At 57.4% G+C, this 27045-nt stretch overlaps 3 protein-coding genes across 9 annotated transcripts in view; 1 reads left to right on the plus strand and 2 right to left on the minus strand.

Annotated features, from left to right (window-relative positions):
* Positions 1–199: 199 nt before the first annotated feature.
* On the minus strand, positions 200–5938 carry SPINDOC (spindlin interactor and repressor of chromatin binding). 2 transcript variants are annotated; one of them, XM_037905553.2, is made up of 8 exons: positions 5801–5938; positions 3523–3709; positions 3120–3380; positions 2745–2858; positions 2485–2631; positions 2207–2326; positions 1689–1832; positions 200–1439 (listed from the first exon to the last, which is right to left on the minus strand). In XM_037905553.2, exons 2-8 carry the CDS (start codon positions 3689–3691, stop codon positions 997–999), a joined length of 1398 nt encoding a protein of 465 aa, XP_037761481.1. In that variant the 5' UTR covers positions 3692–3709; positions 5801–5938; the 3' UTR covers positions 200–996. The 2 variants fall into 2 exon arrangements, with proteins under 2 accessions (XP_037761481.1, XP_037761482.1); XM_037905554.2 differs by lacking the exon at positions 3120–3380 and having other exon boundaries at positions 5801–5930.
* Positions 5939–7174: 1236 nt separating this feature from the next.
* ZFTA (zinc finger translocation associated) lies at positions 7175–18627 on the plus strand. The gene is given in 6 exon segments (XM_037905287.2): positions 7175–7461; positions 8361–8825; positions 12114–12509; positions 12868–13293; positions 14468–14748; positions 14750–18627. Coding segments are annotated over 6 exon segments (1884 nt in total). The 5' UTR covers positions 7175–7394; the 3' UTR covers positions 14999–18627.
* Positions 18628–21253: 2626 nt separating this feature from the next.
* RTN3 (reticulon 3) overlaps positions 21254–27045 on the minus strand; it is a 39880-nt gene continuing 34088 nt past the window's right edge. For all 6 annotated transcript variants that reach the window (XM_043552307.1, XM_037905428.1, XM_037905426.2 and 3 more), the window contains 5 exons: positions 26682–26820; positions 26086–26155; positions 25402–25448; positions 24959–25017; positions 21254–23194 (listed from right to left, as the gene is read on the minus strand). In XM_043552307.1, coding sequence (XP_043408242.1) covers positions 23149–23194; positions 24959–25017; positions 25402–25448; positions 26086–26155; positions 26682–26820 — 361 coding nt within the window. In that variant the 3' untranslated portion in view covers positions 21254–23148. The remainder of the gene's footprint in view (positions 23195–24958; positions 25018–25401; positions 25449–26085; positions 26156–26681; positions 26821–27045) is intronic.

Genomic DNA, 27045 nt, shown 5'->3' on the forward strand with positions numbered 1-27045 from the left:
TGGTGATGACCCGGCTGCAATGAAGGGGCTTGCAGCCACTAAGATGGTGCCTGAGCTGGGCCGGAATCCAGCTCCCCCAGGGGGCAGCAAACAACCCGCTACACCCAGGACTGAGGGCTCCTCTCTGCTCCAGGAGAGGGGCTGGAGCCGAGCGTAGGATGTGGGGTCAGGGCACCCCAAGGATTGAATGCCACTCGACTTCATCAAAAATAATTTATTGCTCCTGGCTCTATTTACATTCTGTGGGGGTGCCCTCGTGTGGCTGCTCTGGGTAACTGCAGGGGGCATTCATCACACCCCTGCCTAGGCATGGGTGGAGTGGGGGAGACAGGGGTTTGCTGCCCCCTGCAGCTGGGGCTATAATGCAGCTTGGGGAGGGCCAGTTGGCACTGTGCCCCAGCGCTCCCTGCCCCCACTGGCAGGGGCACAAGGACAGGTATGTCGAGGGGAACAGTGCCAGGGGGGCAAGGAGGCGCTGGATCCCCCCAGGAAGTGGAGGGGGAATGCTGGACAAAGGAGGCAGAGATCAAAGGCCATTTCCATAGAGTGGGGGACACCTATAGTGGGGAGGGTGGGGGTGCATCTCAGTGTCCCTGTATAGCTGGGTCGATCGGGAGCGTCCTACCTCACCCCCAAAGATGCTCCTGCCCCCCTGCAGGTCACCCCAGGCAGTATGTGGGCAGCCTCCCCTGTGGTGCCCTGTGCTGGGGTGGAGCGGGGACAGGTCCCTCTTCCCCCCTCAGCCTCACTCCTTCCCTTGCAGCGCCCCGTGCTGGGGTGGAACGGGGGCAGGTCCCTGGGTCGCTATTCCCCCTTCAGCGCCCCATGCTGGGGTGGAGCAGGGGCAGGTCCCTCTTCCCCCCTCAGCCTCACTCCTTCCCCTGCAGCGTCCCATGCTGGGGTGGAGCAGGGACAGGTCCCTCTTCCCCCCTCAGCCTCACTCCTTCCCCTGCAGCGCCCTGTGCTGGGGAGGAGCAGGGGCAGGTCCCTGTGTCGCTATTCCCCCTTCAGCGCCCCGTGCTGGGGTGGAGCGGGGACGGGTCCCCGGGTCTCCCACACCTCACGGATGGCCCGGCGCACACCCCGAGGCAGGTGCAGGGTCTCGGCATGGCACTGGCGGATGTGGCGCATGACGGTGCCCAGTCGAATAGGCAGCAGTGAGTACTCGCAGACCATGCACACCATGGTGCCAGCACCAGCATCGTAGTCCATCAGGAAGTCGGCGCGCCATGCCGGATCAAAGGGCTTGGCCTGGGGTGGGGAGGGCGCTGGTGGGGCCTTGCCCCGCGCCCGCCAGCTCTGCAGGGTGCAGCGGACGGCACTGGGGCTCAGGCGGAGGCGCCGGGTGATGCCATGGTGAGAGTAGCCCTTGCGGCGGAGGCGGGGGACACCTGGGTTCAGATCCTGGCTGGGCAGCGCAGAGACGGGGCAGTTGCCAACTGCAGAGAGGGCAAAGGGTTAATGCTGAGAACCAGCAGCCAGCGCTGAAAAGCAGCTAACTCTGGGGTGGGGGCTGTTTATACAGGCACCCCTCACCTGGCACTGAGATGCAGCTGCCTCTGGGATGGGGCGTATGGGGGCTGTTAATACCGGGATCCCATGTCCAGCAGTAAGATGCAGCTGCCTCTGGGGTGGACCCTAGTGGGCCACTAGGGACCCTCCCTACTATGCCACCTTGCCACACTCACCTGAGTTCCCTGAGCCCCGTCTCACAGTTCCTGCTTTGCCCAGCTGCTTCTGTCTCTTCCCCAGTGCCTGGGTTTTGCCCCTGTCCCCTGGGCTCTTCTGTTCCTGGATGCTTGGATTCTTCCTTATTTCTCTCCCTCCAGAGGCTGCAGGCAGAGAGAGGGGTCAGCAAGGAGGGGTTGCTATACCTCCTCTCCCTTCACCACCCGCCATGGGTGTCCTTCCCAGCTCTTCCAAGGCACGTAGGTTGGGAAGGGAGTGCCTGCCCCTTGTCTCCCCCTGGGTCAGGATGGGGTCACCAGTGGGTGGGAACTCAGCTGGTCCCCCAGCCAAGGGGAACCAGCAAGGGGCAGCATCTGGGGCTGGGAGCTAGCTGAGATCCTGGAGGGTGATCTGTGGGGACTGGGATGCAACTGAAACCCTGGAGGGATAGGACAACGTGGAGGACCCTGCCTTCAGCTTGCTCTGGGGGAAATGGAGGTGGCCGCAGGGGATGCCCTCTTTCCTACAGTGCCCTCACCTGGCTGGGGTCTGCAGTACAACCTGAGCGTGAATCCAGCTGGGAAAGAACCATCAGTGAAGAGGCGGATTTCGGGGGGTGCTGAGCTGGGGGCAGCCTCCTCCGAGGGGGACGTTGTCCCTGTGGGGAGAGACACAGCAGTAACGGTGGGGTAGGGACTGCGAAGGAACCAAGGTTCTGGCTCCCAGCTCCTCTGCTCTAACCCACAGACCCGACTCCCCTCCCCGGGAATTGAACCCAGAATTGAATCCTGCTCCCTCTCCCCTCCCACCACTCACCTGGACTCACGGTGCCCCTGTCCTGTCCCTCACTCAGCTGTTTGCTCCTTCGCTCCCTGGCTGGTAACGCCATGCCCTCCACAGGCCCCACGCTCTGTCGTCTCCTCTGGCCCCGCGGGCGCTGCCCGGGCTCCAGGGCCCTAGCATCTGCGATAAGACACCTGGTGTCACGAGAGGCAGCCCCGAAACAAAGGGGATGGGCACCCACACGGCTGAGCATGGTCCCTGACCCCCAGCACCCGCCTAGGCCTGGCACTCACCTGGGCGGGGGGCAGGGCGCCCTCTGGGCTGCCCACGTTTCCGGGTCACCGTCTGCTCCTCTGGGTCAATTAGAACCTCAATCTCGGCTGGTTCCCTGGCCCCATGGTACTGACCTAGAGGGGGAGTGAGATTCTGGGATGGCTGCATCACCCCCAGCCCTGCTGGTGCCCTTCGATCCCAACCCATAGCCCCACTGCTCCCTCCCCCACCACAGCTCTCCTGGTGCCCCTTGCTCATGGCCTGCAGCCACCTGCTACCTCAGCCCTGGGCTGCTCCTCTCCCCAGCTCTGCTGGTGCCCTTCAGTGCTGACCCACAGCTCACCTTCTACCCCAGCCCTGGGCTCCCCTGCTGCAGGAGGGGCTGGGGGACATACCTGGGGTGCAGGGTGGGGGTGCCCCCTCGGGCAGGTTGCCCCCCTGGCTCCAGGCCTCCAGAATGTTGCGCTTCTCCTCCGGGCTGAGGCCCAATGAGTGGGCGTGGTGCTGCAGAACGTGTTCCCGGGCAGCGCTCGGCCCACAGGTGCCCAGGAAGGTGCCACAGACCATGCACACGGCCCCGCCGCGCCCCGGGCAGTCTCCCACTAAGTATTCCTGCTGCCAGGCCCTACCAGGCCCTGCCTCTGCTGGTGCTCCCCCTAGCCAGGAAGACAAAATGTGCTCAGGGGAGCGAGAACCCAGGAGTCCTTGGCACCCAGCCCTCTTAGCTCTCACCACTAGACCCCGCTTCCCTCCCAGAGCAGGGGCTAGAACCCAGAGTCCTGGCTGGACAGTCCATACCTCTGTCTAGAGGGTCCTTGTCAGCCTCCTCCAGCTTGACCCCAGGGGCGAGGTCGCCCAGGGGGGCACAGAGCCGGGCACAGGCTGCAATTGGCACAGGTTCCTCTGCCTCGCACTTCAGCGAGACGGCGATGTACTCCAGCCGGGGCACCTCTGCCTTCACCTCCATGGCTGGGCCTGGGCAGAGCTAGGCACAATGTGGGGAGGGCATTAGTCAGGGCACTCAGGAGACCCCACCCCACTCTAACCATTAGACCCCATTTCCCTCCCAGACCTAGGAAGAGAATCCAGGAACTCAGAGCCCCTCCCTCCCTACTGGCTGACCTTGGGCAGAGCTCCCCCACCCCCACCTTGCCATCTCCTTCACTACCCCCCTCCAGCTCAAGGCCACCCCACCCCCTTCTTATCTCTAGCCACTCAGGCCTAGCAACAGCCCCTTTGTGCTCTCTTGTGGGAGGTAGAGTCCTAGCTGTGGGACAACCCCATCCCCAGTCAGGCCACTGTGGCAGGGAACCCCCAAAAGACCTGGTGTCTTGCCTCTCTCAGGCCAGGGGCCTGGATCCACAACTTTTCTACTCTGGGAACTATGTCCCTAGGACCCGCCCCCCAATCCCTGGGAGCCCTCTCCCTGTCCCCTGGACTTGGGCTGCTGGAACAATTTGTATAGTGGGGGTGCTGAGAGCCATTGAACCAAATTGTAAATCCTATGGAAATTTCTTCAAGCCAGGGGGTGCGGCAGCACCCCCAGTTCTAGCACCTATATCCCGGACACTTCATTCCCAACCCTCTTTCCCCACTGACCCTGGAAACCTCCCCTTCTTCCCAGACCCCCATAATCCTGGGCGTCCCCTCCGAAGCCCCCTCCTTTTCAATTTCCCTGCTCTTGGGAGTGCCCCTCTCCCGCAGGAACTGTCGGTGGCAATAACGGTTGGAGTCCTTCCTTCCCAAGTGTCCCCCTCCCCTTTGACCCTGGGATCACCCCCAGATTCCCTCCTTCCCAGACTCTCCAGTGACCCTGGGAGCCCAGTTGCTCAGTTGTCCCTCCCTCCCCTTCTGCGTGCTGCCTTGTGGCTGCCCCACATGGGATGGTTGCAGGACCTTCCAGCATCAGGAAAAAGGAAGGGGGGAGGTCACTCCCACTGGAGCCTGTGGGGGGGGGGCTTTAAGGCACCAGCTACAGAGGGGTTAAAGAGGCAGTGATCCTCTCCCAGAGCCAGGGAGGGAATCCAGGAGTCCTGACCCACTGGCTGAAAGATTCCAAGATGGATACCCCAGATTGCAAAAGATTCCAAAGAGGTTTATAACCAATGCACCAGTACGAAGATACAGCCACCTCGGGGAGCAGGGCACAGGGGCTGATTAATAACCAGACATCCTTTGCTATGGAAGAGGGGCCCTCAGAACAGCAGACCAACCTGCACCCCAACCTGCACCCCACCCTGCAGGAATAGAGACCCCACTGATCCTTCTATGGGTCAGGCCTCCTGCCCCCAATCCATGCACAATGACACCCCCTATTGCAGTCCAGCCTTCTTCTGTAATCCACTCTCCCCTCCAGCATAACCTAGTCCCCACCTGGACCCCACTGGTCCCATAACAGTCTGCTCAGCCCCCTAATTCTCCTTCCACAGGGCCACCCCACTGAATCCCAATGATCCCATGCTAAACCCTGCTGCTGTGGAACTCTTCCTATATCGGATCCCAGCCCCCCAGAGTGATCCACACCATCCACTGGATCCTGAGGCCATCACCTTCTTCCTTCCCAGTGGGACCCACACCCGCACTGGATCCCAGCCCCTCTTTCCTCCCCAGTATGACCCGTGCCTTCCACTGGATCCCAGCCCCTCCCCCCATGTGACCCATTCCTTCCACTGGATCCCAGCCCCTACTTCTTCCCCAGTGTGGCCCACACACCCACCGGATCCCAGCTATCGGTGCGGGAGCTAGGGGAGCTTGGTAGCAGCCCATGGTTTGAAGTAGTTTCCATCATATACAGGGTTTATAGTTTGATTCAATGGCTCTGAGCACCCCCCACTATACAAATTGTTCCAGCATCTCCGATCCCAGCCCCTCCTTCCTCCCCAGTGTGACCCACACCCCCGCTTGATCCCAGCCCCACAGCACCCCCATTAGATCCCAGCCCCCAGCGCCACCCGCACCCCCCCTGCATCTCAGCCCCTCCCCCAGGCTCCCCGCTGGATCCCAGCCCCCTCCCACCACCGGATCCCAGCCCCTCCCCTCGCTGCCGGATCCATCCTGGCGACCCCTCCCCATTCACCGGCTCGCGCTGCTGCTCCCGGGCCCGGCACCATAGAGTTTCGCAGAGGGAGCGGCACTACCCTCCTCCCATCCAGCCCCCACAACCTCCCTCTCTATGGTCTCATTGTCCCGGCTCTCCTAGCTTGGGGCTCCCTCCATTGCGCACAGCCAATCGTGAGAAACCAGCCGTCCTAAGCTCCGCCTCCTTCAGCGCCGGCCAATCAGCGCGTGGATACGGGAAGGAGTAGGAGGAGCCGGGGGAAGGGACTGGGCCAGGCGCCACCTACCGGCCGAGAGGGGGGATTGCAGGATGTGGGAGGGGAAGGGCGGGGATTGTGGGGGCTGAGCCCCGCTATGTGGGGACAGGGATGGGGACTGGTCTATAGGGGAGCATTCTATAGGGGCAGGCAGAGGCCCACCCCCGGCACAGGGAAGGGAAGGGGTTGAGCCCAGCCTCACGGACATAGGGAGAGGGAGGGCATTCTGTAGGGGTTGAGTCCCATTCCCTGGGCGCAGGAAGGGGATTCTATAGAGAAGGGGATAGTATAGCGGCTGAGCCCCGCCCCCGGGGGACAGGAAAAAGGAGAGGGAATTCTATAAGGGATGGGGATTCCATAGGGGCTGATCCCAACCTCCTGGGCACGGTGGTGGTGGTGGTGGTGGTGGGGGATTTATATGTGCTGGGCTTTGCTCCCCGAGCAGAGCGAAGGGGAATTCTGCAGGGACTGAATCGTGCCCCTCAGGAACGAGGAGGGGGAGAGGATTTTATAAGGGACAGGATTCCATGGGGGCAGAACCCCACCCCCAGCACACGTATGGGGGATTCTGCAGTGGATGGGCGTGGGAGCAGTGAGACAGTGTGGGGATGGCACTGGGGATGCCATTGGAGTGGGAGCCAACGTGGGGGGCAGAGGTTTCGCCCAGGCACAGGGATCGGTCCCCTCAGTGCGGGGGCCCTCTGTGCTGCATGGGGTACAGTCGCTCCCAACACCCCCTCTCCATCAGTGTGACGGGAGGCTGCAGGGAGTGCACCGCTCGGTGTTAGAACTGGGCGGTGCATTGATGGGGAATAGCAGAGACCTGGGGCAGTTCAGTGTATCGCAAACGCCCCCTTATAGCTCAGCTCCCCCACTCCGTCCTGGGTTGGGGACTCAGAGTCGCGTTGGGGGTGTGAGAACTGGGGCTGCTAATAACATCGGAGCCCCCTTATATCCCAGCCTTCTACCCCATATATCCCCGATGCCCCCCATATCCCAGTCACTGCCTTGAGTCCCCGCTCCGCTCTCCAGGGCTAGGGAGGGGACTCAGAGTCGCGGGGGACGACAGATGAGACCCGGGGGGTGACCCCATCTCCTCCCCCCTACGCTGCAGAAATAGAGCGCGGCCCCTTTAAATTTACCCAGGAGCCCTTAAAGGAGCCCCAGGGGCCCCAGGCAGGAATCCCCACCCCGGCCGGAGCAGCCTGGCTCGGCCGCAGCCGTCGTTCGGAGCCCGGGAGCCCCCTTCCCGCGCGGGCAGGGCTCTGCGGTAACCCCGAGCCTGCCCCGCGGCCCCGGCGCGGATGGGCAGGCGGCCGGAGGGGGGCGGGTGCTGACGGACGCACGGACACAGGGATGGAGCCGCCTCCCTCCCCTCCCCCCCGCCGCCCCGTCAAACGGGAGCCCCTGGACCCGGAGGCAGGTGAGAACAAAGGGGGCGGCTGGCGCCCCCTGCCGGCCATGGGGTGAGCAAGCGCCCAGGGCATCCGGGTGGGGGGGTGACGGCCCCTTTAAGACTCCCTCCAATGGCACTTTGAAGCCTCAGAACCCCCCGGTCCCTTTAAGACTCTCGCCCCCTCCATTAAAGCAGCAAGCCCCCCATTTTAGAGGGAACGAATCCTCTCTCCTGCTCCCCCGTGCCCCTTTAAGACCCCTTTCCTTAAAGACACACCACCCTTACAGAGCAGGTCTCCCCCCCGTCACTGTCCACTGCCGCTTTAAGGCCCCCCACCCCATCTTATTGGTCAGGGTTCTTGTCCCCTGCTTCCCTTCCCTCCCCTCCCCACAGGTCTCTTAAAGGAGTAAGCTCCTCCGTCCATCCCTTTTATCCTGGGGCCCTAAAGGTGTCTCTAGGGCATTTAAAGGGGAGGGAGCACCCACGTTTTTGCTGGGGACTTAAAGAGGCAGTAACCTCTTCCCGTTGAGCTCTCATGCCTTAGTTCTTAAAGGGGCAGGACGGTTATGCCCTTTGCTGGGGTCTAAAAGGGCATGGATGGCTCTGGTCTTCTCTCTTTAGGGTAGGGGCACGGAAGTTCAGGGTGATCCCTCACCCTTTGTCCCTCTAGGTCTTTTAAAGGGGCAAGAGGCCCTTCTCTTCCCAGGACATAAAAGGACAACATCCCCAAACACTGTACATAGCTCTGCCAATGCCCCTCAATCCCCACCTGCAGCCCCTGGCCATCCCAGCCCTGGGCTCCCCCCACAGCTCTGCTGCTGCCCCCTCAGTCCCCACATGAAACCCATCCTCCCATGCATGCACTCTTGCCCAGATGCCCAGGCTACGTTCTCACACATCCCTGCCCTTGTGGTCTGTTTCTCCAGGGGAATCCCCAAGCCAGGACAACTCCGGCAGCACTGAGGCCCCTGAGTTGATGCTAGGGGGGTCCCTGGCATGGGGGACCCCCAAGGATCACCCCCTGATGGCCTCAGGGGGGCGAAAGTACTCAGATCACTGTGAGGAGCGGGCATCTCGGCCTGGGAAGAGCCGCATCCCTGGGCGGGACCATCGGCGCTATTATCACGAGCACTGGCGGGCTGAGTACCTGATGGACTTCAACCCAGCACGGCATGGCATGATCTGCATGGTGTGTGGCAGCGCCCTGGCCACCCTCAAGCTGAGCACCATCAAGCGTCACATCCGCCAGAAGCACCCCTACTCTGGGGGCTGGGGCCCCCGCGAGAAGCAGGTCATCATCCAGAGCTGGGACGCCCATCTAGGGCTGGACGGGGAGTCTGAGGGGCACGGAGACCCCGCCCAGGCACCTGACAGCCTGCAGGGAGCACAAGGTAGGGCACAAGTCCTATGCCCCAGGCACCCCCCACCATGCAGTCCTCCCCACTGTTCCTGCGCATCCCCATCTCTGAACACCCATCCCCCTGCACTTCTGCGCCCCCAGCACTTCTCCACTGCCCTAGGCAACCCCCTCCCCTGAGCACCCATTCCCCTCCTAGACACCCCTCCCCTGAATACTCTGGCCCATTCCTCAATTCCTGGCACCCCCATTCCCTGGGCAGCCTTCTCAAGTATCTCCACACCTTTCCTATCATAGAATATCAGGGTTGGAAGGGACCTCAGAGGTCATCTAGTCCAACCCCCTGCTCAAAGCAGGACCAATCCCCAACTAAATCATCCCAGCCAGGGCTTTGTCAAGCCTGACCTTAAAAACTTCCAAGGAAGGAGATTCCACCACGTCCCTAGGTAATGCATTCCAGTGCTTCACCACCCTCCTAGTGAAAAAGTTTTTCCTGATATCCAACCTAAACCTCCCCCACTGCAACTTGAGACCATTACTCCTCATTCTGTCATCTGCTACCTCTGAGAACAGTCTAGATCCATCCTCTTTGGAACCCCCTTTCAAGTAGTTGAAAGAAGCTATCAAATCTCCCCTCATTCTTCTCTTCTGCAGACTAAACAATCCCAGTTCCCTCAGCCTCTCCTCATAAATCATGTGTTCCAGTCCCCTAATCATTTTTGTTGCCCTCCGCTGGATGTTTACCAGTTTTTCCACATCCTTCATGTAGTGTGGGACCCAAAACTGGACACAGTACTCCAGATAAGGCCTCACCAATGTCGAATAGAGGGGAACGATCATGTCCCTCCATCTGCTGGCAATGCCCCTACTTATATATCCCAAAATGCCATTGGCCTTCTTGGCAACAAGGGCACACTGTTGACTCATATCCAGCTTCTCGTCCACTGTAACCTCTGCAGAACTGCTGCCAAGCCATTCGATCCCTAGTCTGTAGCGGTGCATGGGATTCTTCCATCCTAAGTGCAGGACTCTGCACTTGTCCTTGTTGAACCTCATCAGATTTCTTTTGGCCCAATCCTCCAATTTGTCTAGGTCCCTCTGTATCCTATCCCTACCCTCCAGCGTATCTACCTCTCCTCCCAGTTTAGTGTCATCTGCAAACTTGCTGAGGGTGCAATCCACGCTGTCCTCCAGATCATTAATGAAGATATTGAACAAAACCGGCCCCAGAACCGACCCTTGGGGCACTCTGCTTGATACCGGCTGCCAACTAGACATGGAGCCATTGATCACTACCCATTGAGTCTGACAATCTAGCCAGCCTTCTATCCACCTTATAGTCCATTCATTCAGCCCATACTTCTTTAACTTGCTGGCAAGAATACTGTGGGAGACCGTGTCAAAAGCTTTGCTAAAGTCAAGGAATAACACGTCCACTGCTTTCCCCTCATCCACAGATCCAGTTATCTTGTCATAGAAGGCAATTAGATTAGTCAGGCATGACTTGCCCTTGGTGAATCCATGCTGACTGTTCCTGATCACTTTCCTCTCCTCTAAGTGCTTCAGAATTGATTCCTTGAGGACTTGCTTCATGATTTTTCCAGGGACTGAGGTGAGGCTGACTGGCCTGTAGTTCCCCGGATCCTCCTCCTTCCTTTTTTTAAAGATGGGCACTACATTAGCCTTTTTCCAGTCATCCGGGACCTCCCCCGATTGCCATGAGTTTTCAAAGATAATGGCCAATGGCTCTGCAATCACATCCGCCAACTCCTTTAGCACTCTCGGATGCAGCGCATCCGGCCCCATGGACTTGTGCTTGTCCAACTTTTCTAAATAGTCCCAAACCACTTCTTTCTCCACAGAGGGCTGGCCACCTCCTCCCCATGCTGTGCTGCCCAGTGCAGCAGTCTGGGAGCTGACCTTGTTCATGAAGACAGAGGCAAAAAAAGCATTGAGTACATTAGCTTTTTCCACATCCTCTGTCACTAGGTTGCCTCCCTCATTCAGTAAGGGGCCCGCACTTTCCTTGACTTTCTTCTTGTTGCTAACATACCTGAAGAAACCCTTCTTGTTACTCTTAACGTCTCTTGCTAGCTGCAACTCCGTGTGTGATTTGGCCTTCCTGATTTCACTCCTGCATGCCCGAGCAATATTTTTATACTTCTCCCTGGTCATTTGTCCAATCTTCCACTTCTTGTAAGCTTCTTTTTTGTGTTTAAGATCAGCAAGGATTTCACTGTTAAGCCAAGCTGGTCGCCTGCCATATTTACTGTTCTTTCTACACATCGGGATAGTTTGTCCCTGTAACCTCAATAAGGATTCTTTAAAATACAGCCAGCTCTCCTGGACTCCTTTCCCCCTCATGTTATTCTCCCAGGGGATCCTGCCCATCAGTTCCCTGCGGGAGTCAAAGTCTGCTTTTCTGAAGTCCAGGGTCTGTATTCTGCTGCTTTCCTTTCTTCCCTGTGTCAGGATTCTGAACTCGACCATCTCATGGTCACTGCCTCCCAGGTTCCCATTCACTTTTGCTTCCCCTACTAATTCTTCCCGGTTTGTGAGCAGCAGGTCGAGAAGAGCTCTGCCCCTAGTTGGTTCCTCCAGCACTTGCACCAGGAAATTGTCCCCTACACTTTCCAAAAACTTCCTGGATTGTCTGTGCACCGCTGTATTGCTCTCCCAGCGGATATCAGGGTGATTTGAAGGCTCCCATGAGAACCAGGGCCTGCGATCTAGTAACTTCCGTGAGTTGCCGGAAGAAAGCCTTGTCCACAGGCGTGCACCCCCACTCCAGAAATCCCTCCTCCAGTCTCTGGGGGCACCTGGGCCTCAGTGAGGGCTCTCTCCCCGCACCCCCGGGGAGTCCACCTTGCCCACATCCCCACTAGCACCAGGGACCTGGCACTCCCCCGTGCCCCAGGCACCTTTCTTGTTGGGCAGCTAAGGCCCTTCTCCTGTAGGGGGTGCTCCACTCTGCCCTTGTGCGAGCCCATGTGGTGCCTAGCCCCCCAATTTGTGACGGGGGGGCAGCTAGCAGCTGGGGGGTTAGTGGGAGGGCATGGCAGGGGATGGGGAACTGGGGGGTGACCGACGCATCTCCATGTCTATCTCTCGGGGGGGGCTTAGGGGGCGGGGTATGCAGGAGAGCTGGGGTTCAGGGTTAGGCGGGAAGGGTTATGGGTATCTGTGGCGCTGCCCCTTCTCTGGCTCCTCCAGGAGCACCGTTGGCAGGGGCGGATACAGCCTGTGCCCCATGCCCAATCTGCTCAGGGGCTGGGGTCAGGGTTAGGGGAGTGCAGGGTGCTGACCTGTCTGTCTCCCCCAGGGACGCTGTTGGCAGGGGGTGGGTTCCGGCGTCGGCGCCGTGCCCCATGCCCATCCCCACGGGGGGCTGCCCGGCGGCCGGCGGTCGGTGGGAGGAAGGCATCGCCCAGTGCCCGCCGGCTGGAGCGCTACGTGCGTGAGTCCCTGCAGAGCTGGTTCCAGGCCGAGTTCCTCATGGATTACGATGCCCAGGGCAACCGGCTGCGCTGTATGATGTGTGGGCGTGGGCTGCCCAGCCTCAACCTGGATGACATCAAGCGCCACGTGCTGCAGGCTCACCCCGCCTCGCTCGCCTTCAGCCCCGCTGAGAAGGGCGCCATCCTGGAGGCCTGGAACTCCCGCGCCCTGGTGCTGGCCGCTGGCAAGGGCTGGGCACCGCAGGGGGAGCACCCTGCAGGTGAGGGGGCAGGGAGACCAGGGTAAGGGGACCCCCTTGTGAATGGGGGGCCTGGGAGGACTGGGGTCAGTGGGGGGGAAGCTGGAGGGACTGGGGTGGGGGCTGGGGAGCCTGTGGGTGAGGGCAACGTGCCCTCTCCTGTGTCCCCTCTGAGGGGGTGGGCTGGGGTAACAGCATGTGTCACAGGTGGGGGCAGTCCTAACCTGTGATGGGGAGGGCGTGTGTGAGGGGGATCTGTGGGGATGGGGGTGGGAGCAGAGTCTGTCTGTGCTGTTGTGGGATAATCTGTCTGTGCCTATGGGGCACCCACATGTGAACACCCCCCAGCACCTCTGTCTTGACCCTTATCTCTCCCTAGAGCCCGATGCCCCCTCCCCTGGGGACCTTAGTGGTGAGGCCCCTGAGCCATGTTCGGCAATGGCTGCCCCAGAGCCAGAGGAGAGCAGCTCTCTGGGGAGCTGGGCCAAGGAGGAGCCTGTGGCGCCATGGGAGCTGGATGCGGGGGGGCCACTGCGGGGTAAGGACCATCGGCGCCATTTCCAGGAGCACTGGCGGCTGGAGTACCTGATGGACTACCATGGCGAGCGGCATGGGCTGGTGTGCATGGTGTGTGGGGGAGCACTGGCCACCCTCAAGATGAGCACCATCAAACGCCACATCCGCCAGCGGCACCCTGACTCCACCCTGCTCAGCCACCAGGTCAAAGCCCTGATCGTGGAGGAGTGGAACCGCAAGGTCGCCCAGCTGGTGGAGATGGGGGCACCCCTGCCAGAGCAGGCCTCAGGTGAATGGGGGTTGGGGCTGGGGCCAGCCAGCTGCTGGCCTTCCCATGGGTGCTTGAGGAGCAAGTCCTGCCATCCAGCCCTGGGCACCGGGGTGTTCCATGGGGCGGAAGCTGAGGGCCACACTCTGCCATCCAGCCCTGGGCAAGACGGGTAGGGGGAGCTGCTGCTAGTGTCTCATGGGGAGAGGGACAAGCAAAGAGGATCCAGGGCTGTGTGGCTGTCTCAGAGTAGCCAGGGACAGGGTGACGGGTCAGATGGGGGCAGGGCTGCTGGGGACTCCCTTCCCCCAGGGAAGATGCCAGGGGGTGCCTGGTGTCCAAAGCAAGTGCTAGGGCTGCAGGGCGTAGATGCAACTGGGACCACATGCAGAAGCCCCGTAATCTGAACAGTAACAGCCCTGGTCTGCCTCCCTCTGCTACCTGCAGTGCATGTGCTGCAAGGACCAGAGCCCCACCTGGTGGCAGCAGGTGGTACTGCACCCTGCAGCTTCCTCCTGTGTTTCCCCCACAGTAGCCCTGGGGTATTGCATCCTGCAGGAGCTCAACAGGTCCCCCTAGTGGCAGCAGGAAGCATTGCACCCAACAATGAGGGGGGGCCCCCCCCGGTGGTAGTGGATGGCATTGCACCCAGCTGCAGCACCACAAATAACCCCCAGTCACCAGCAGAGAAGCTGTGTGCCTGACCCACCCCAGGACGTGTTTGAGCACTGGCTTCTCCCAAACCAGCTCTTAAAGGACTGGATCAGAATCAGCACCGGAGAGGCCCCTCCCCCACGCAGAGCCAAGCTGGATTGGAACCAGTGTCCAAGAGGCCCTGCGTCTGGGCTGGATCAGAACAGCACCATAGGTGAATGTCCCCTCCCCCTTGCAGTCAGGCTGGCTCAGAAGCAGTGTTCTAGAGACACCCCCCACCCCCACCCCACGCTGCAGCTGGGCTAATTCCCCCTTCCATGGGGAGGGAGGTGGGATGTGCTACGTACCCCAGCTGTGCTGTGATCGCTGAGCCATCGGGGTGGGGCCCTGGAGCTCTGTTGTGGAACCACAGGGTCAGCAATTCCATCATGCCCAGGGATGTGAGAATGAGGCCTGAATCTGTGCAGTGTGTGGGGGGTGGGGCCAGGGGGGCCAAGCACGGTACCTAGCTTGACTTGACCTCGCTTTGTCGCTTTTCCAGGAGACTCCCAGAATCCTTTGCAACCATCAAGCCCCGAGGAGCTGGATGAGGCTGTGCCGCTGCTTGCAGAGGGGGAGGAGGAAGAGGAGGATGAGTGTGTGGTGGTGGTGGGGACGCCCCCATCCACCCCACAGAGCCCCCCTGACCCCACAGCTGGCCCCCAGCTGGGCCCGGCACCTGCGCCGCGGCGGGAGCAGCGGCGGAACTACCAGCTGCACTGGCGCGTGGAGTACCTGATGGACTACGATGGCAGGCGGCACGGCCTGGTGTGCATGGTGTGCGGGGGGGGCGCTTGCCACCCTCAAGGTGAGCACCATCAAGCGCCACATCCTGCAGGTGCATCCCTTCTCCTTGGACTTCACCCCAGAGGAGCGGCAGACCATCCTGGAGGCCTACAATGAGACCGCCCTGCGCTATGAGCCTGCCCTAGGGGAGGAGTCTGAGGTTAAGCCCCACCCCTTCCTCCAGGCCACTCCTGCTGGTGGGGAAGAGGCAGAGTTGGCCTCTGCCCCACCCACCAGCACGGCGTAGTTGATGGACAGGACTCCATCTTGACTCTTGGGAGCAGGGGTGGGGGGTCCAGGCTATGGACAGACACCCCTTGCTCAGGGGGCTCGTTTGGGAGCAGGATAGGGGGTTCTGCACCCACCCATGCTACGGACATTGCCCCAGGAACTACACAGCACCTTCCCCCACCCCCACCCCGATGCATCTGGTCCTCACGCACTGATACTCCATAGCCCAAGCTTGGGGGTGGGGGAAGGGCCTCACACGGCCCCCTGTAGCTTTTAATCCCCCCACCATCCGAGCTGGGGATGGCACAGAAATGGGGTTGTTGGGGCTGGGGGTGCATGGGGTGGAACCCAGCTGCTCAGCGAGTCAGTGGAGAGGGCATTTGCAAGACATGGGGGTGCAGGAAGGGGATGGAATCATCTCCCTGCCCAGGGCAGGCACTAGTGAGTACGGGGGCAGCTGCTCTATTTAAGGGGCCAGTTCCAGACCCCTCCTGGGACTCTTCCTGGCCCGCAAGGTAGCTGGTTTGAAAAGCTGCTGCTGCCAAATCCCAGCCTCCCCCAGTTCCTGTCTGGCCTCTGAATGGGGCCTATCTCTTCCTGTCCCCCAGCCCCAGCTGCAGGGTTTCACTCCAGCAGCCTCTTCCTGGCACAGGAGCAGGCTGGAATCCATGTCCCTCGGAGCTAATTGGATGTAACCCCAATGCTTCCTTTCCCCCACCCACTCCAGGGAAAGTGCCACCCTCTGTGGAGAGTCTAGACTGGCCTTTGCAGTCGTGTTTATTACCTTAATTAGCTGCCAGAGTCACTGCACCTCATCTAGATGCAACATCCTAAGAACCTTCCTTGGGCTGAAGTTAAACTGACTCTCCCCCGCCAGCACCAGGGGGTCCTGGTAAGTAACCCCCGCCCCCCGCTAAATGCCAAGCAGTGCTGCTTACGCGAGCCAGGCGAGGCCTCGGCCCCTATCGCGCGTGGATGGCTGCCCAACTGGAACGCAGCGTTTTGCACTCACTTCCAGCCGGTGTAAAGTGGGGAAGCAGGGTCCCTGCCTTGAGCCATGCGGGCTGGAATTTCAAGCGCTGGAGCAAGGCTGCGGCTGGGGTGCCTCAGATGGGGATAAGGGGGTCAAGGCTGGGCCGCAGCTGGGGGTGGGACTGGGGGCGGGACTGGGGGCAGGAGCAGAGCCACAGCTGGGCCATGGTGGGGGCCAGTAGCCGGGCCCCTGGCTGGGGTCGGGGCTGGAAGCTGGAGCTGTGGCTGGGGGTGGAGAAGAGCTGGGGGCAGGGTGGGGCTGGGTGACACTTCCTCCTTACCCCCTGTTGGGGCTGGCCTGGGCCTGCTGCACCGCCCAAACGTTCCTCCTTGCCCCCATGGGGTGGGCGCACACCACAGTTTGGGGACCTCTGCCCTATGGGAAGCTAAGATACTTCTGATTCCACCATCAGCTCGTGGTAGAGGGAGCTGCCACGCAAAGACAGTCAGTAGTATGAGCTGAGATCCGCACTCTTTGCTACCATCTCAAATCTACAGATGGGAAAACTGAGGCCAAGAGCAGCTTAGGGACTTGCTCAAGGTCCCCCAGAAGGTGTGGGGCAGAGCAGGGAATTGAACCCAGGTCTCCTACTGACCAGTGCTCTAACCACTAGGCCCATCTTATGCATGGGGGAGCAGATGTCTCTCTGTGCTAGTTCCCCAGAAACGTCTTAGCTCGGTGGTCTCCCAGATGCCGATTTGATGGGGCAGAGCGGCAACTTCTGTGAATCGGCATAGCTCCTGCTGGCTTCCACGCAGCTGATCTCAGGTCAGTGCTGGATCTGCCCCAGGTGCCCGCGCCCCCCACTGCCAGCTGGGAAAGGATGGGTCCTTCTCTGCTCCAGCTGCCAGGCTTCACAAGGGTCCTGTCCTAAGCTCCCAGCTGCCCCCTGTGTGGCCAATAGCCCTGTAGCCCTCCACCATGCAGGGGCAGCATCTGTTGAGTGGCAGCGATTCCTCCCCTTCGTTCTTTGTTCTGTACTAGCCCCCCTCTCCCCAGTGATGGGGGTGGGGATTGATGTAGGTGCCTGGGGCACTCCCGCATGGCCCTGCCTCTGTCTCTAATGTGGGCTGGCAATGGGATACTGGGCTAGATGGGCCTATTGTTGTAATGTGGGGGGAGGAGGGGGACACTGGCTGCGGTGGGCCCTTTGGGCTGAGCTGGGGCAGGGAGGTGTGACCCGATAGGGTCATTAGTCTGATGCAGGGTGAAAGCTCCTGGCAAACCCTTGGCAGGCTGGAGCAGCTGGACCCTGACTGCCATAGAGAGACAAGGGCAACGCTGCCACCCCCTCCCCTCCCCCGCCCGCCAAGGCTGCTTCTGCTCGCGGCAGAGAACGTGATGCTGCTGTACACTGAGCACACTGGGGCCTGTTCCAACTGCTGCTTTGCAAACGCTAGCAAATGTGTCCCTCCCTGCTGCATTCAGGGACAGTGTTAAGTGGCTCCCATTTTACAAGGGGGAAACTGAGACATGGAGGGGCTTTCTGGAAGATGGCCCAGCCTTGCAACTCCAGGGGCTGGGAGATCCAGTGGAGACAAATCCACCAGCAACCACTTGTTACTTGCACCCTTGCTCCTAGCCTGCTCTGAGCAGGGTTACTGAGCCAGCTGCTGATCCACACTAGTGCACCCTCCCTCCTTAGCAAAGGGGTAGAGAGTTACCCTAGAGCATGTGTGGGAGCCCTGGGATTACACCACCAACCCCTTTCTGCTGCCCCTCTCACTTCTCCTCCAAGGCACTGGGGCCATTCAGTTTTGCTCATGCTGCTCTAACCATCCATATTCGGAAATCTTTCAATGCTTCCCCCCATGTGTCATCTCTAGGCTGGGGGAGGAGGGGGGACTCCCTTTCTGCTCTCTCAGACACAGCAGCTGGCCCCTTGTGCTGGGGCAGCTCTGCTCACGTGCACCCAGGCTCCAAAGTGATGGGTTTTTAAGCAGGCCTCTCTTCAAAATGCACCGGGACAGCCCCCTTTAAGGCTCCATCTCCAAGCAGCTGCATGAATTAGGGTGCTAACCTCAGACTTGGGAGACCTGGGTTCATTCCCAGCTCCCCCATAAGCTTCCTGGGGGAAGTCACTTAGGCTCAGTGCCCCTCTCTCTACAATGGGGCTAATAGCACTGCTCTGCCAGAATAGGGGGGAGGAGGGATGATAAATGCATTAAAGATTTGGGGGTGGCTCAGATCCAGTGGTGCTTTAGATGAAAGGTTCCAGCTGATGGGGTGTAGGGTTGGATGGATATTTGAGGGTAGATAGTGCTCACTGGTCTGATCTGGGAGCATGGGGGGGGACAGCCTAGCTGGGCCCATTGCTCTCAGACAAGGAAGATACTGGGGGATGGGAGGGGCTCGACAGGCCTCTGGTTCTGATCCACGCTGCATAATCTAGACAAAAAAGGTGCTTAGATGTTACAGCAGAGTTACCTTAGCATGGCTGGAGGGGAGTGGGGGGGGGGGAAGTGAACTGGGGATAGAAGCAAGGTCTCATTCTACCACAAGGAGAAACCGAGCTCAGGCTGTGACACTGGAAGGGGGCAGAGTTGGCAGGTTATTATCTAGAGCCCATCATGCAGGGCTGGATCAGCTGCTAAACACCTTCCCCCCCCCCCCCCCAAAAAAAAAAAAAAAAAAAGAGGAGAAATAGTGCCCTATTGCAGGGGACACGCCTGTAAGCTGTGAAGAGTGGAAAGCAGACAGTGAGGGGTGGTGCAGAATTCCCTACAGCTGAGCGCTCCTCTCCCCACCCAGCGCTCAGCTGAGAAGGGGCAGGTTTTCCTCCTCCCAGCCCAGCTGTGCTGCAGCCCAGAGGTGGTAGTGGGAAAGTGGGGTGTCTGATGCAAATCTAACAGCTCTACCACGAGCCTCGCTTTTACTGCCCCATGGCAAGCCCCTCTTTTCAAGGCTAGCGTTGGGCTCCAGCCAGCACTGTTGCCCCTGCCTGAGCTATTAAGAGCTGGGTGTAGCCATGGGAAGGCAGGAGCATCAGGCAGCTGGTAGAAATACCCATGGGTGCCTTTGCATGAGAGACCCAGCTCCCTGCATTCTAGACTGAATGGCTCTTTCCTGCGAAGCTGACAGGGCTAGTGAGAGGTTCCTCCCGGGTAGCTAGTGTTCAAGAGCTGCCTTTGTGTAATCACGCTTCCTCTGTGCACGTGGGAAGTGAGGTGGGTGGGGGGCTGCGTTCCCTTGTGTATGCCTGGACACCAGCAGCACTAGGGCCCATTCGTGCAGGCCCACCCCAGCCACAAATGGCAGTCCAGCAGCTCTTCAGCCTCAAGGTAGAGGCCTGAAGAGCAAAGCAGGACCATGAGCCCAAGAATCCCTTACCCCACACAGCAGGCTTGCTGGGAGGGTGGAAGACACAGAACATTCCAGGCCTTTATGGGTAACACGTCAAGTGACACCAAGCCCCTGCCCCATGGCATGGGCCTGCTTTTTCACAGGAGCCGCAGGTTCTCCCTCTGGACTCAGAAGCTGCCTGCATGCTGGAGGCATTTTGCTTGTAGATTCTTACCTTGGTTTTAGAGCTAGCTCCAGCATCCCAGAGCACGCTCTAGTAACCACACCTGATGTGTTGGAAGTGGTTATCCAAGGGGAGTCTTTGTGGTTCCAAAATTGCTGCACAGATGGTGTTCAGAGCCATCTTCTTGCGCTTCCCTTCTTCCATTCCAGCTCTGTATATACCCTGCTCTGGAGAGCAGGGAAGGTGGGTTCTTAACATACAAAGATATGCCAAGTTAGGACATTTTGCCATTGTCTCCATTGCTGCAGGCAAGTCCAGCAAAGCCGGTTCCAGACTCCCATGTGAAATCTATAGTGAGTGGTAGCTGCCATCTCTTTAGGTTTTTGTATCTTACCAGTGTAGGTACCACTAACATGGTAGGTCACCAGGCATGGGAGCACTCGCACTTGCCAGCGTAGGAGGTAGGTAGCCCAGCTGAGAGGCCTCACGCTTTCCAGAATTTTCCAGGTGTAGGGTGCATAGCAGCTTGAGTCAAATCTCAATCTTCCCTACCAAGAATGACATTGCAAAAACCAGGTGGCAGGTTGGTGTCATGAGCTACGGACTTAGCTGTGCCCATCTTGACTAGACGCTACAATCATCTCAGTTAAGACCTACCTGAAGCCTGAGTGGTTTCGAATGAAATGTTTTTATACACCACCCCTTCCTCCCCTCCAGAGAGCAACTTGCTCCTTGTAGCTACCATGTAAATGTTGTTATGAATTATATTTATATGCCTATGTTACACTTTAGTGACAGTATTGGAATATTTGTATGTGGTCCTCGTGAAAAGGTGTTTTGCATCAGTATGTTTTTTTATATGCATATGTTTTGTAAACATGTTAAATAAAGCCTTTCAAATGATGCAGTTTTGAAGTGCATTAATTCATGGTGTTACTGCCTTAAAAAAAAAACCCTACTGCCAATGCTTCTCCACTACTTAAGTCTGCAAGATCCTTGCTTTAGGAGTTGGAGTCAATTATAATTCTTTAGGGCAAAGAGGAACGTTCAGAAGAATAACTAAATGGTTCAACTGCAGAGTTTTGGGCACTGCTCGAACACCTGGTCTAGCGCAGATGCTTAGTCACTTCAGGTGTCTTAAAAATGGTTTAGTTTCTTCCTAAACCAGGTGAACTAAATGGGCGTAAAAACAGATTTAATCATTCAGTACAAACACTCTTCAAAACTGATTCAAGCGTCTGAGAGGAGTTTGAATTCCTCTCGAACTGAGTTAGGTTGGTGCCCTGAGCTAACCAAACAGGGGTAGAAACAGTCACTTAAAGTGGTGGATGAGGTGCGTGAGTGTTTATAGTTCAACGGCAACTTCAAAATACCACACAGTTATTGCGCCAGGCAGTATGTCCGTGTTGCCATCTTTTCATAGGAGTCTCAGACCGACCACTGATACTTGCCTGCAGAGATGAGGTTTAGCCTGATGATAGAACGGGCCTGAGGAGTGAGGTGTCAATCCAGATCCTCAGCCCAAAGCTTTTAAGATAAGGCACTCAATCGCTCGGCCTGAAGAGAAGGCCTGAGACCCTGACATCAACAGAGACAGTGGAAGAGCCAGAACAGCTCCCCAGGCCCAACGCTCGGCTCCCCCAGTGACAGGCGAGCCATGGGGAATGCAGATGGCTCGCGTATCCCAGCTGCTGAGGCTAACTCCATCCCACTCACCATCTACCCCTTGACAACCTCCCAAGACGACTGACACAGGAAACGAAGCCAGCGGGGACCTGTCCATGGTGTTCTTTTTATTAATACCACATCATTTGCAGTTTGACAGGAACCGGGTTGATCAGCTCCCGGGGCACTACTGTAATTTATGCTGCACGCACGCACACACACACACACAGAGCTTCATTAGTAGTTTGTTTCCGTTTTTTTGTCTACATGTTCTCTTTTAAAAAAACAAATTGCCTGGCACAACGATCTGTTCAACGTATCTCACAACAGCAGTAACAGAACAGACATAAGAGCTGGGCCGACCGTTTCCAGTGCAGAAGAGGTCCTGGGGAAGGGGTGGAAAGAAGTCGGGGCAGGACAATCAGTGCAGTTTCCACTGGGGAAAGCAGAGAACGTGGTTTGTTGCGGTGATGCTGAGAAAAGACCAGGGCAGGAGCAAAGAGGCTTTGAATTCCCTGCACTCATCCCCACAAGCTTTGCTTGGGAGGAAGAAAAGGTGGTCCAGCTTCTCAGGCCTGGGGGCACAGTCCCTGTAATAGACTACGTGCATCTAGGCTTTGAGTCAGCTGGGCTCAGTTCAAAAGCAGAGTTGTATTTTTTGTGAGCACGCCACCTCGCAGGGCTCAGAATCCCCATCTCCATGAGCAGGTGCTGTGCTAAAATGAACCCTGGGCTGCTCTAGGGCAGCCAAAGCCTCCCTTCTCCCTGCCACACTAAACCGACCTGAGGAAGGGGAGAATCCCCCTCGCCCCCTCATGCTGAACAGCTCGTTCATCCACTGGGCATTTTCCTTCCACTCCTGCTAGCAGTGCCTCCCCTGGAAAAAGCAATAGGGGTGGGCTGTTGGTCTAGGTCTCTTAGCGCTGCCACCTTGCACCGGGGCGCAGCAGACTGGTTAAAGACTGACTCCTTCTGACCACAGGAAACTCAAAGCTACCTTCAAATAAAGTTCAGCGAGTTAAGAGTGTACAAAAAATACAAATTGTGAAATACGCAGCTCTAAGACTATTCTGCACACTAGAGTGTTACGTACCATTTCTGCACCCAGCTGGGGTTCAAATGGAGCTTTGCTCCCTGCCGCCAGAATGGCAAGCGGGCAAGGCAGCATGTGGCACTGTCTCAGTGGTCACCCGCCCTCCGGGGGCTGAGATAGGGGTTATGACAGCAGAGGAGTCACATGCAGAGTTCGGCAGGGGGTGAGGGGGTTGCGGGATGTTGTTTTTTCCTCTACACAAGTTTACAGCAGTGTACAGCAGATACAGACATTTTCATCTCATAGTAAGAAATAAAAGGTACAACCTGGGAGAGGGGTGGGGAGCACGTTGCAGGAACTGGAGAGGAAAGGGATGAACCAGACTAAAGCACAGAACTGATGTCACATAGGGGTGCAAACCCCCCTTTCGATCAGCAAGGTTGAGGGGGCAGTTTCCTGGACTTCCCACCCCACCCCTTTCAGTACAGGTCCCTGACCCCCAAGGAGCCAGCTGGGAGAGTATTTTGGGAGCAGGGAATGCAGAGCACCACTCTGTGGAAGTGCAGGAAGCCAATGAGAGGGAAAGAGGGATGTCTCCCTGCAGCGATTCCCCTTGGCAGGTGGGAAAGCGTTTGGCCACCCTGCCCTCATTGGAGGCTGGGAACCGAAGAGGATACAGCGTTCAGAGCAGCATTGGGTTCCCTGCGATCGGGGACAAGACCCTTACAATCGTTTGGCTGTGCTGAGGCCTCCCCTAATGGCTTTGACGCCAGGTCTCCTTTAGTCTGGTGCACGTTCTGAGCCCAATTCTAGGCTTAGAAAAGCAAATGCCAAATAATAACAAGAAACGCTTGGAATGCAGGCTCAAGCTGACTCAGCATGTTCCTTCATAGGTACAAGTAACAATGGTTATAACTATCGCATGGAGTTTAGTAATGGCTGGATCCTGGGGCTGCCCACCCCCCCAGCTTATTCTGGCTTTTTCTTCACCATTCCTGGAAGTTTTGCTTGGATCCTACAGGAAAAGAAGTGGGGAGAGGGTGAGTTTGAAGGGCCAAGAGGTCAGCTGGATGCTCATTAACTTATGACAGGCTAGTGGTTGGATCATGCAAGATGTTTATAAGGCTACAAGCTACTGGTCTGGAGGCTTTGGCTCAGGCAGCAGACACCCATGCTTTAAGGTAGTGGGTTCTCTCTCTGCAGACATGCCTGGGTTGTCACTGCACTAGATTTACTGAGGACCATCCCTGTGGCTCTCTCCTTTCTGTTCAGCACCTGTTCTGAAGAGCATCTCGTGCCCCAAACGCTCTTGGCTCGAGGGCTTGTGAAGGAATTTAGCCCTCATGGAAGCTGTGGGAGAATCAGACTAGACTGTAAGCTTTTGGGGCTGGAACAGTTGTATGTATGTACACAAGGACGAGTGCAGTGGGGCCCTACGCTGGGAGCTACTGAAATGCAACTAAGGGAGGGATTTGCAAAGTGTCCAACTCCCTCTACAAGTCAATGGCAATCAGGCATTTAAAGGAGAGGTGGCCAGACTATGGTTTGTGAGCCATATGGGGCTCTTTTACAGTTCAAGTGTGGTTCCTGAAGTCCACCACGCCCCCCCTTCTCCACCTAACAGACTGGTGGGGAGGGGAGCTCAGGGCTTCTGCCCTCTGGTGTGGTTCTGAGCTTCAGCCCTGCGCGGTGGGCCTGCTGGGGCCCCGAGCCTTGGCAGGTGCCTTCCACGGGGCAGAAGTCTCAAGCCCCACCACCTGCTACAGGCTGAAGCCCCGAGTCCCGGCAGGTGCGCCTGAGGTTATGAAGATTATCAGAGGATCAGTAAGTTTGGCCACCTCGATCTAGAGTGTCAGATGGAAACAGGCCCAGTAGCTGTAACTGCCATGCCAAACACCAACACGCCCAGCAGAGATGCTTCTCTTCTGCAGTAGGAAGCAGGGCTCACCAGCAGTGTTCCCTCAATTTTTTTATGTCCATGTGTGGAGTGAATTTTGTTGTGTGCACCAATATGGAGGTGATGTGTGACACATCACCTCCATATTGGTACACATAACAAAATTCATGTGATGGGAGTGGGGCCGAGTGATTTGGAGTGTGGGAGGGGGCTCAGCGCTGGGGCAGAGGGTTGGGGTGCGGGAGGCGGGGTGGACTCTGGGGTGGGGCCAGGGATGAGGGGTTTGGGATGCAGGCTGCCCCAAGGCTGCAGTGGGGAGAGAGGACGCCCCCCAGCCCTCTCTCATGGCAGCAGATCGGGGCCAAGGGACAGGCGCCTCTCCCCAACTGCAGAAGCTCCAGCTGGGCTGGGCCAAGGGAGGGGCTCCTCTCACCAGTGGCTCTGGTGGGCCTGGGGTGGGCCAAGGGCTCCTCTCTCTGAGCCACAGCAAGTCCGGGACAGGTCTGTGCTGGGGCCAGCAGGAGGGGTGCCTCTCCCCACCACGGTAGGTCTGCACTACTTGCCTCCAAGGAAGCCTTACTAGCCAAGAGCAGTTTGAAGAGACAATGAACTTGCATGGTCCATATGAAGTCAGCAGATCATGTGCACCCCAACCCCTACTAGCAATGCCTCTCAGTCAAGGCTCATTCACTACAGCTACATCCAGTTCAGATGCGGCCAGTACTGCTGCACCTAGAAGCCCCACTATGCTAGCAGCTTACGGACAGAAGGTCCAATCCTCAGGAGAAGATGAGTCCTCTGCCCGGGACTCCTGGCTCTCAGGTGACAGGGAAGGTGCTATTTTGATAGCGGGGTTTTTAGAGAAGTGCGAAGTGGACTCACTTTGCAATAATCGACTTAGTCTGGTCCCGGGCGATTCCAACGTAGTGATCAATCTGCGTCTAAGGAAGAACCAATGGGTTAGGACAGCTGGAAGGGGTAGTAGTAGACAGACACCAGCAGTGCTTCCCTTCATAGTTCTCTGAATGGCTGCCTCAGTTTACCTTTTAAGGCCAGATGGGGCCATTACAATCAACCTGACCTCTGTAACATCGCTACCAACTTAACATAACAAACTTTAGCTAGGACCATGGAGACTCCTGATATGTCTGCACTTCTCTTCTAACAGAGCTACTGCCTTAAATTCACATGCATCACATGGAATTCTGACAAAGTCCATTGCAGGGTATTTTTACAGTGTTTGGAGGAGGATCCAGTGCCTCAGGCATCTGCTAGCTAAACAAGCTGCTAAACGATGCGTGTGGCTGGAGATTGTGATGACTCACCTTATATTTCTCATAGACAACTGGAATACCGAAAATCAGCAATTCTCCTGCAAGAGACAGACAGGTCACTGGAAAGACAATAGCTCTCTTTGTACTCTGGCTGCCCATGGAAACATACTGCCTTGTGTAAGGTGCAGCACTGTTGCTTCCAGAGAATTACTGCAATGCAGTCAGCATCAGAACAGGGTTCTATCTATGGTCTTTATATGCCCTTTTTACTTCAGCCCCTCACCATCTCTAAAAGATCTATCCTCCCAGCACCCCTGAGGCAAGACAGTGCTGTTTATCCCCATTTTACAAATGGGTAAAAGACAGAGACCAAATGACTTGCCCAAGGTCACAGAGGATATCTGTGCCAGAGCAGGGAATTGAACCTGGTTCTCCTAGGTTCCAACCCAGTGTGCCAACCACTTGGCCATCCTTTTGGCTCCTTAATACCCATTAGTAAATGTTGAGGGGTGCTCAGCAACCCCATAGCAGAGTAGAACCCTGGTCTCCTAACTGCGAGTCCCTGCCCCTAAGAGAACTAAGGGATTAAACAGAGGTTCATTGGTTAGGGATGGACAAACTAGAAGCTGATGCAATGGCTCTCAATGCCTAGTCTTTGAGGTCCATGTTAGACCCAGAAAATGCCCCCAGTGCACAGAGGACCATTGCCTTCTTGAACTGTGGCCGCTCTCTTACCAAGAATGAGGAGGGTGATCCCATTGAACACAGCCCCGACGTACGTCATCAGCCACATGACAACTGCCAGCTGTGAAGGGAACAGTGGAGTTCTGTTAACGGGACACAGCCATACTGCTTAGCAGCGCTGACCTGCCTCCATGCAGGCTAGATCGGTGCCACGTTAAAGCACCAGTTGCTGTATGTTGATCTGGGCACCTTGGCATCGAGTTTTGTTTTATTAGAAAGGTGACAGCAACACTTGGATTCTAAACTCTTTGGGGCAGGGAATGTTTGTTGTGTGTGTACAGCACCTAGCACAAAGCCTGGCCCATGACTGGGGCTCCTTGGCACTGTAATACAAATTCCTAATATTATTTCACCAAATATTTTCCTCAGGCAATGGCCTGTTCCACTGATCTCTGGTTCATCTCTTTGTGGCGCTATTTTCCCACTTCAGATCTGTCCAGAATTTAGCTTGGGCTACAGAGCTCTAAGGAAAGTACTCTCTCTAAGGAAGATTCCCCAAGGCAGGTATCACCAGAGCCAGGTTTCCCTCCTGAAGAGTCACTGCCCAACAATACCCCCTGCCACTCGGGAATCCCCCCACCACTAACCTTCAGTGAATCCACCAGGTCCTCTACCAGGAAGAGGCGGATGATGAGTTTGAGAGCTCGGTTGACGTGCACCATTGCATCATTCACGTAGTTGTGGAAGGCCTCTGAAGAGAGAGTGATATCTAGGTCCAGGTAGGCTCTGGAAGAACAAGAGAGTTGCACCCAATGAGAGACGTCAGCCCTGTGCTATCAGTATGACTCTCCCCCCGCCCTCAGTGCCAAATCATGCGCAGAGGTAGAGGAGTGTGCTACTGCTTATGGGCTAATGAATCCTTTAGCTCAGGCAGTACAACCTCATCCTTTTAGATTCAGAGATCTCAAGTCTAAACCCCACAGATGATATGTCCAGGGCATTGTTACTCAG

The sequence above is a fragment of the Chelonia mydas genome, chromosome 7, assembly GCF_015237465.2.
Source record: "Chelonia mydas isolate rCheMyd1 chromosome 7, rCheMyd1.pri.v2, whole genome shotgun sequence".
In the NCBI taxonomy this organism is placed as follows: Eukaryota; Metazoa; Chordata; order Testudines; family Cheloniidae; genus Chelonia; species Chelonia mydas.

Bases quoted from the DNA above. Each gene is read 5' to 3' on its own strand.
- SPINDOC (XM_037905553.2), bottom strand. From the start codon at position 3,691: ATGGAGGTGAAGGCAGAGGTGCCCCGGCTGGAGTACATCGCCGTCTCG. The intron at 3,381-3,522 runs GTATGGACTGTC...CTTCCTGGCTAG, and splicing joins CAAGGACCCTCTAGACAGAG to GGGGAGCACCAGCAGAGGCA. The intron at 2,859-3,119 runs GTATGTCCCCCA...CTCCCCCTCTAG, and splicing joins ACCCCCACCCTGCACCCCAG to GTCAGTACCATGGGGCCAGG.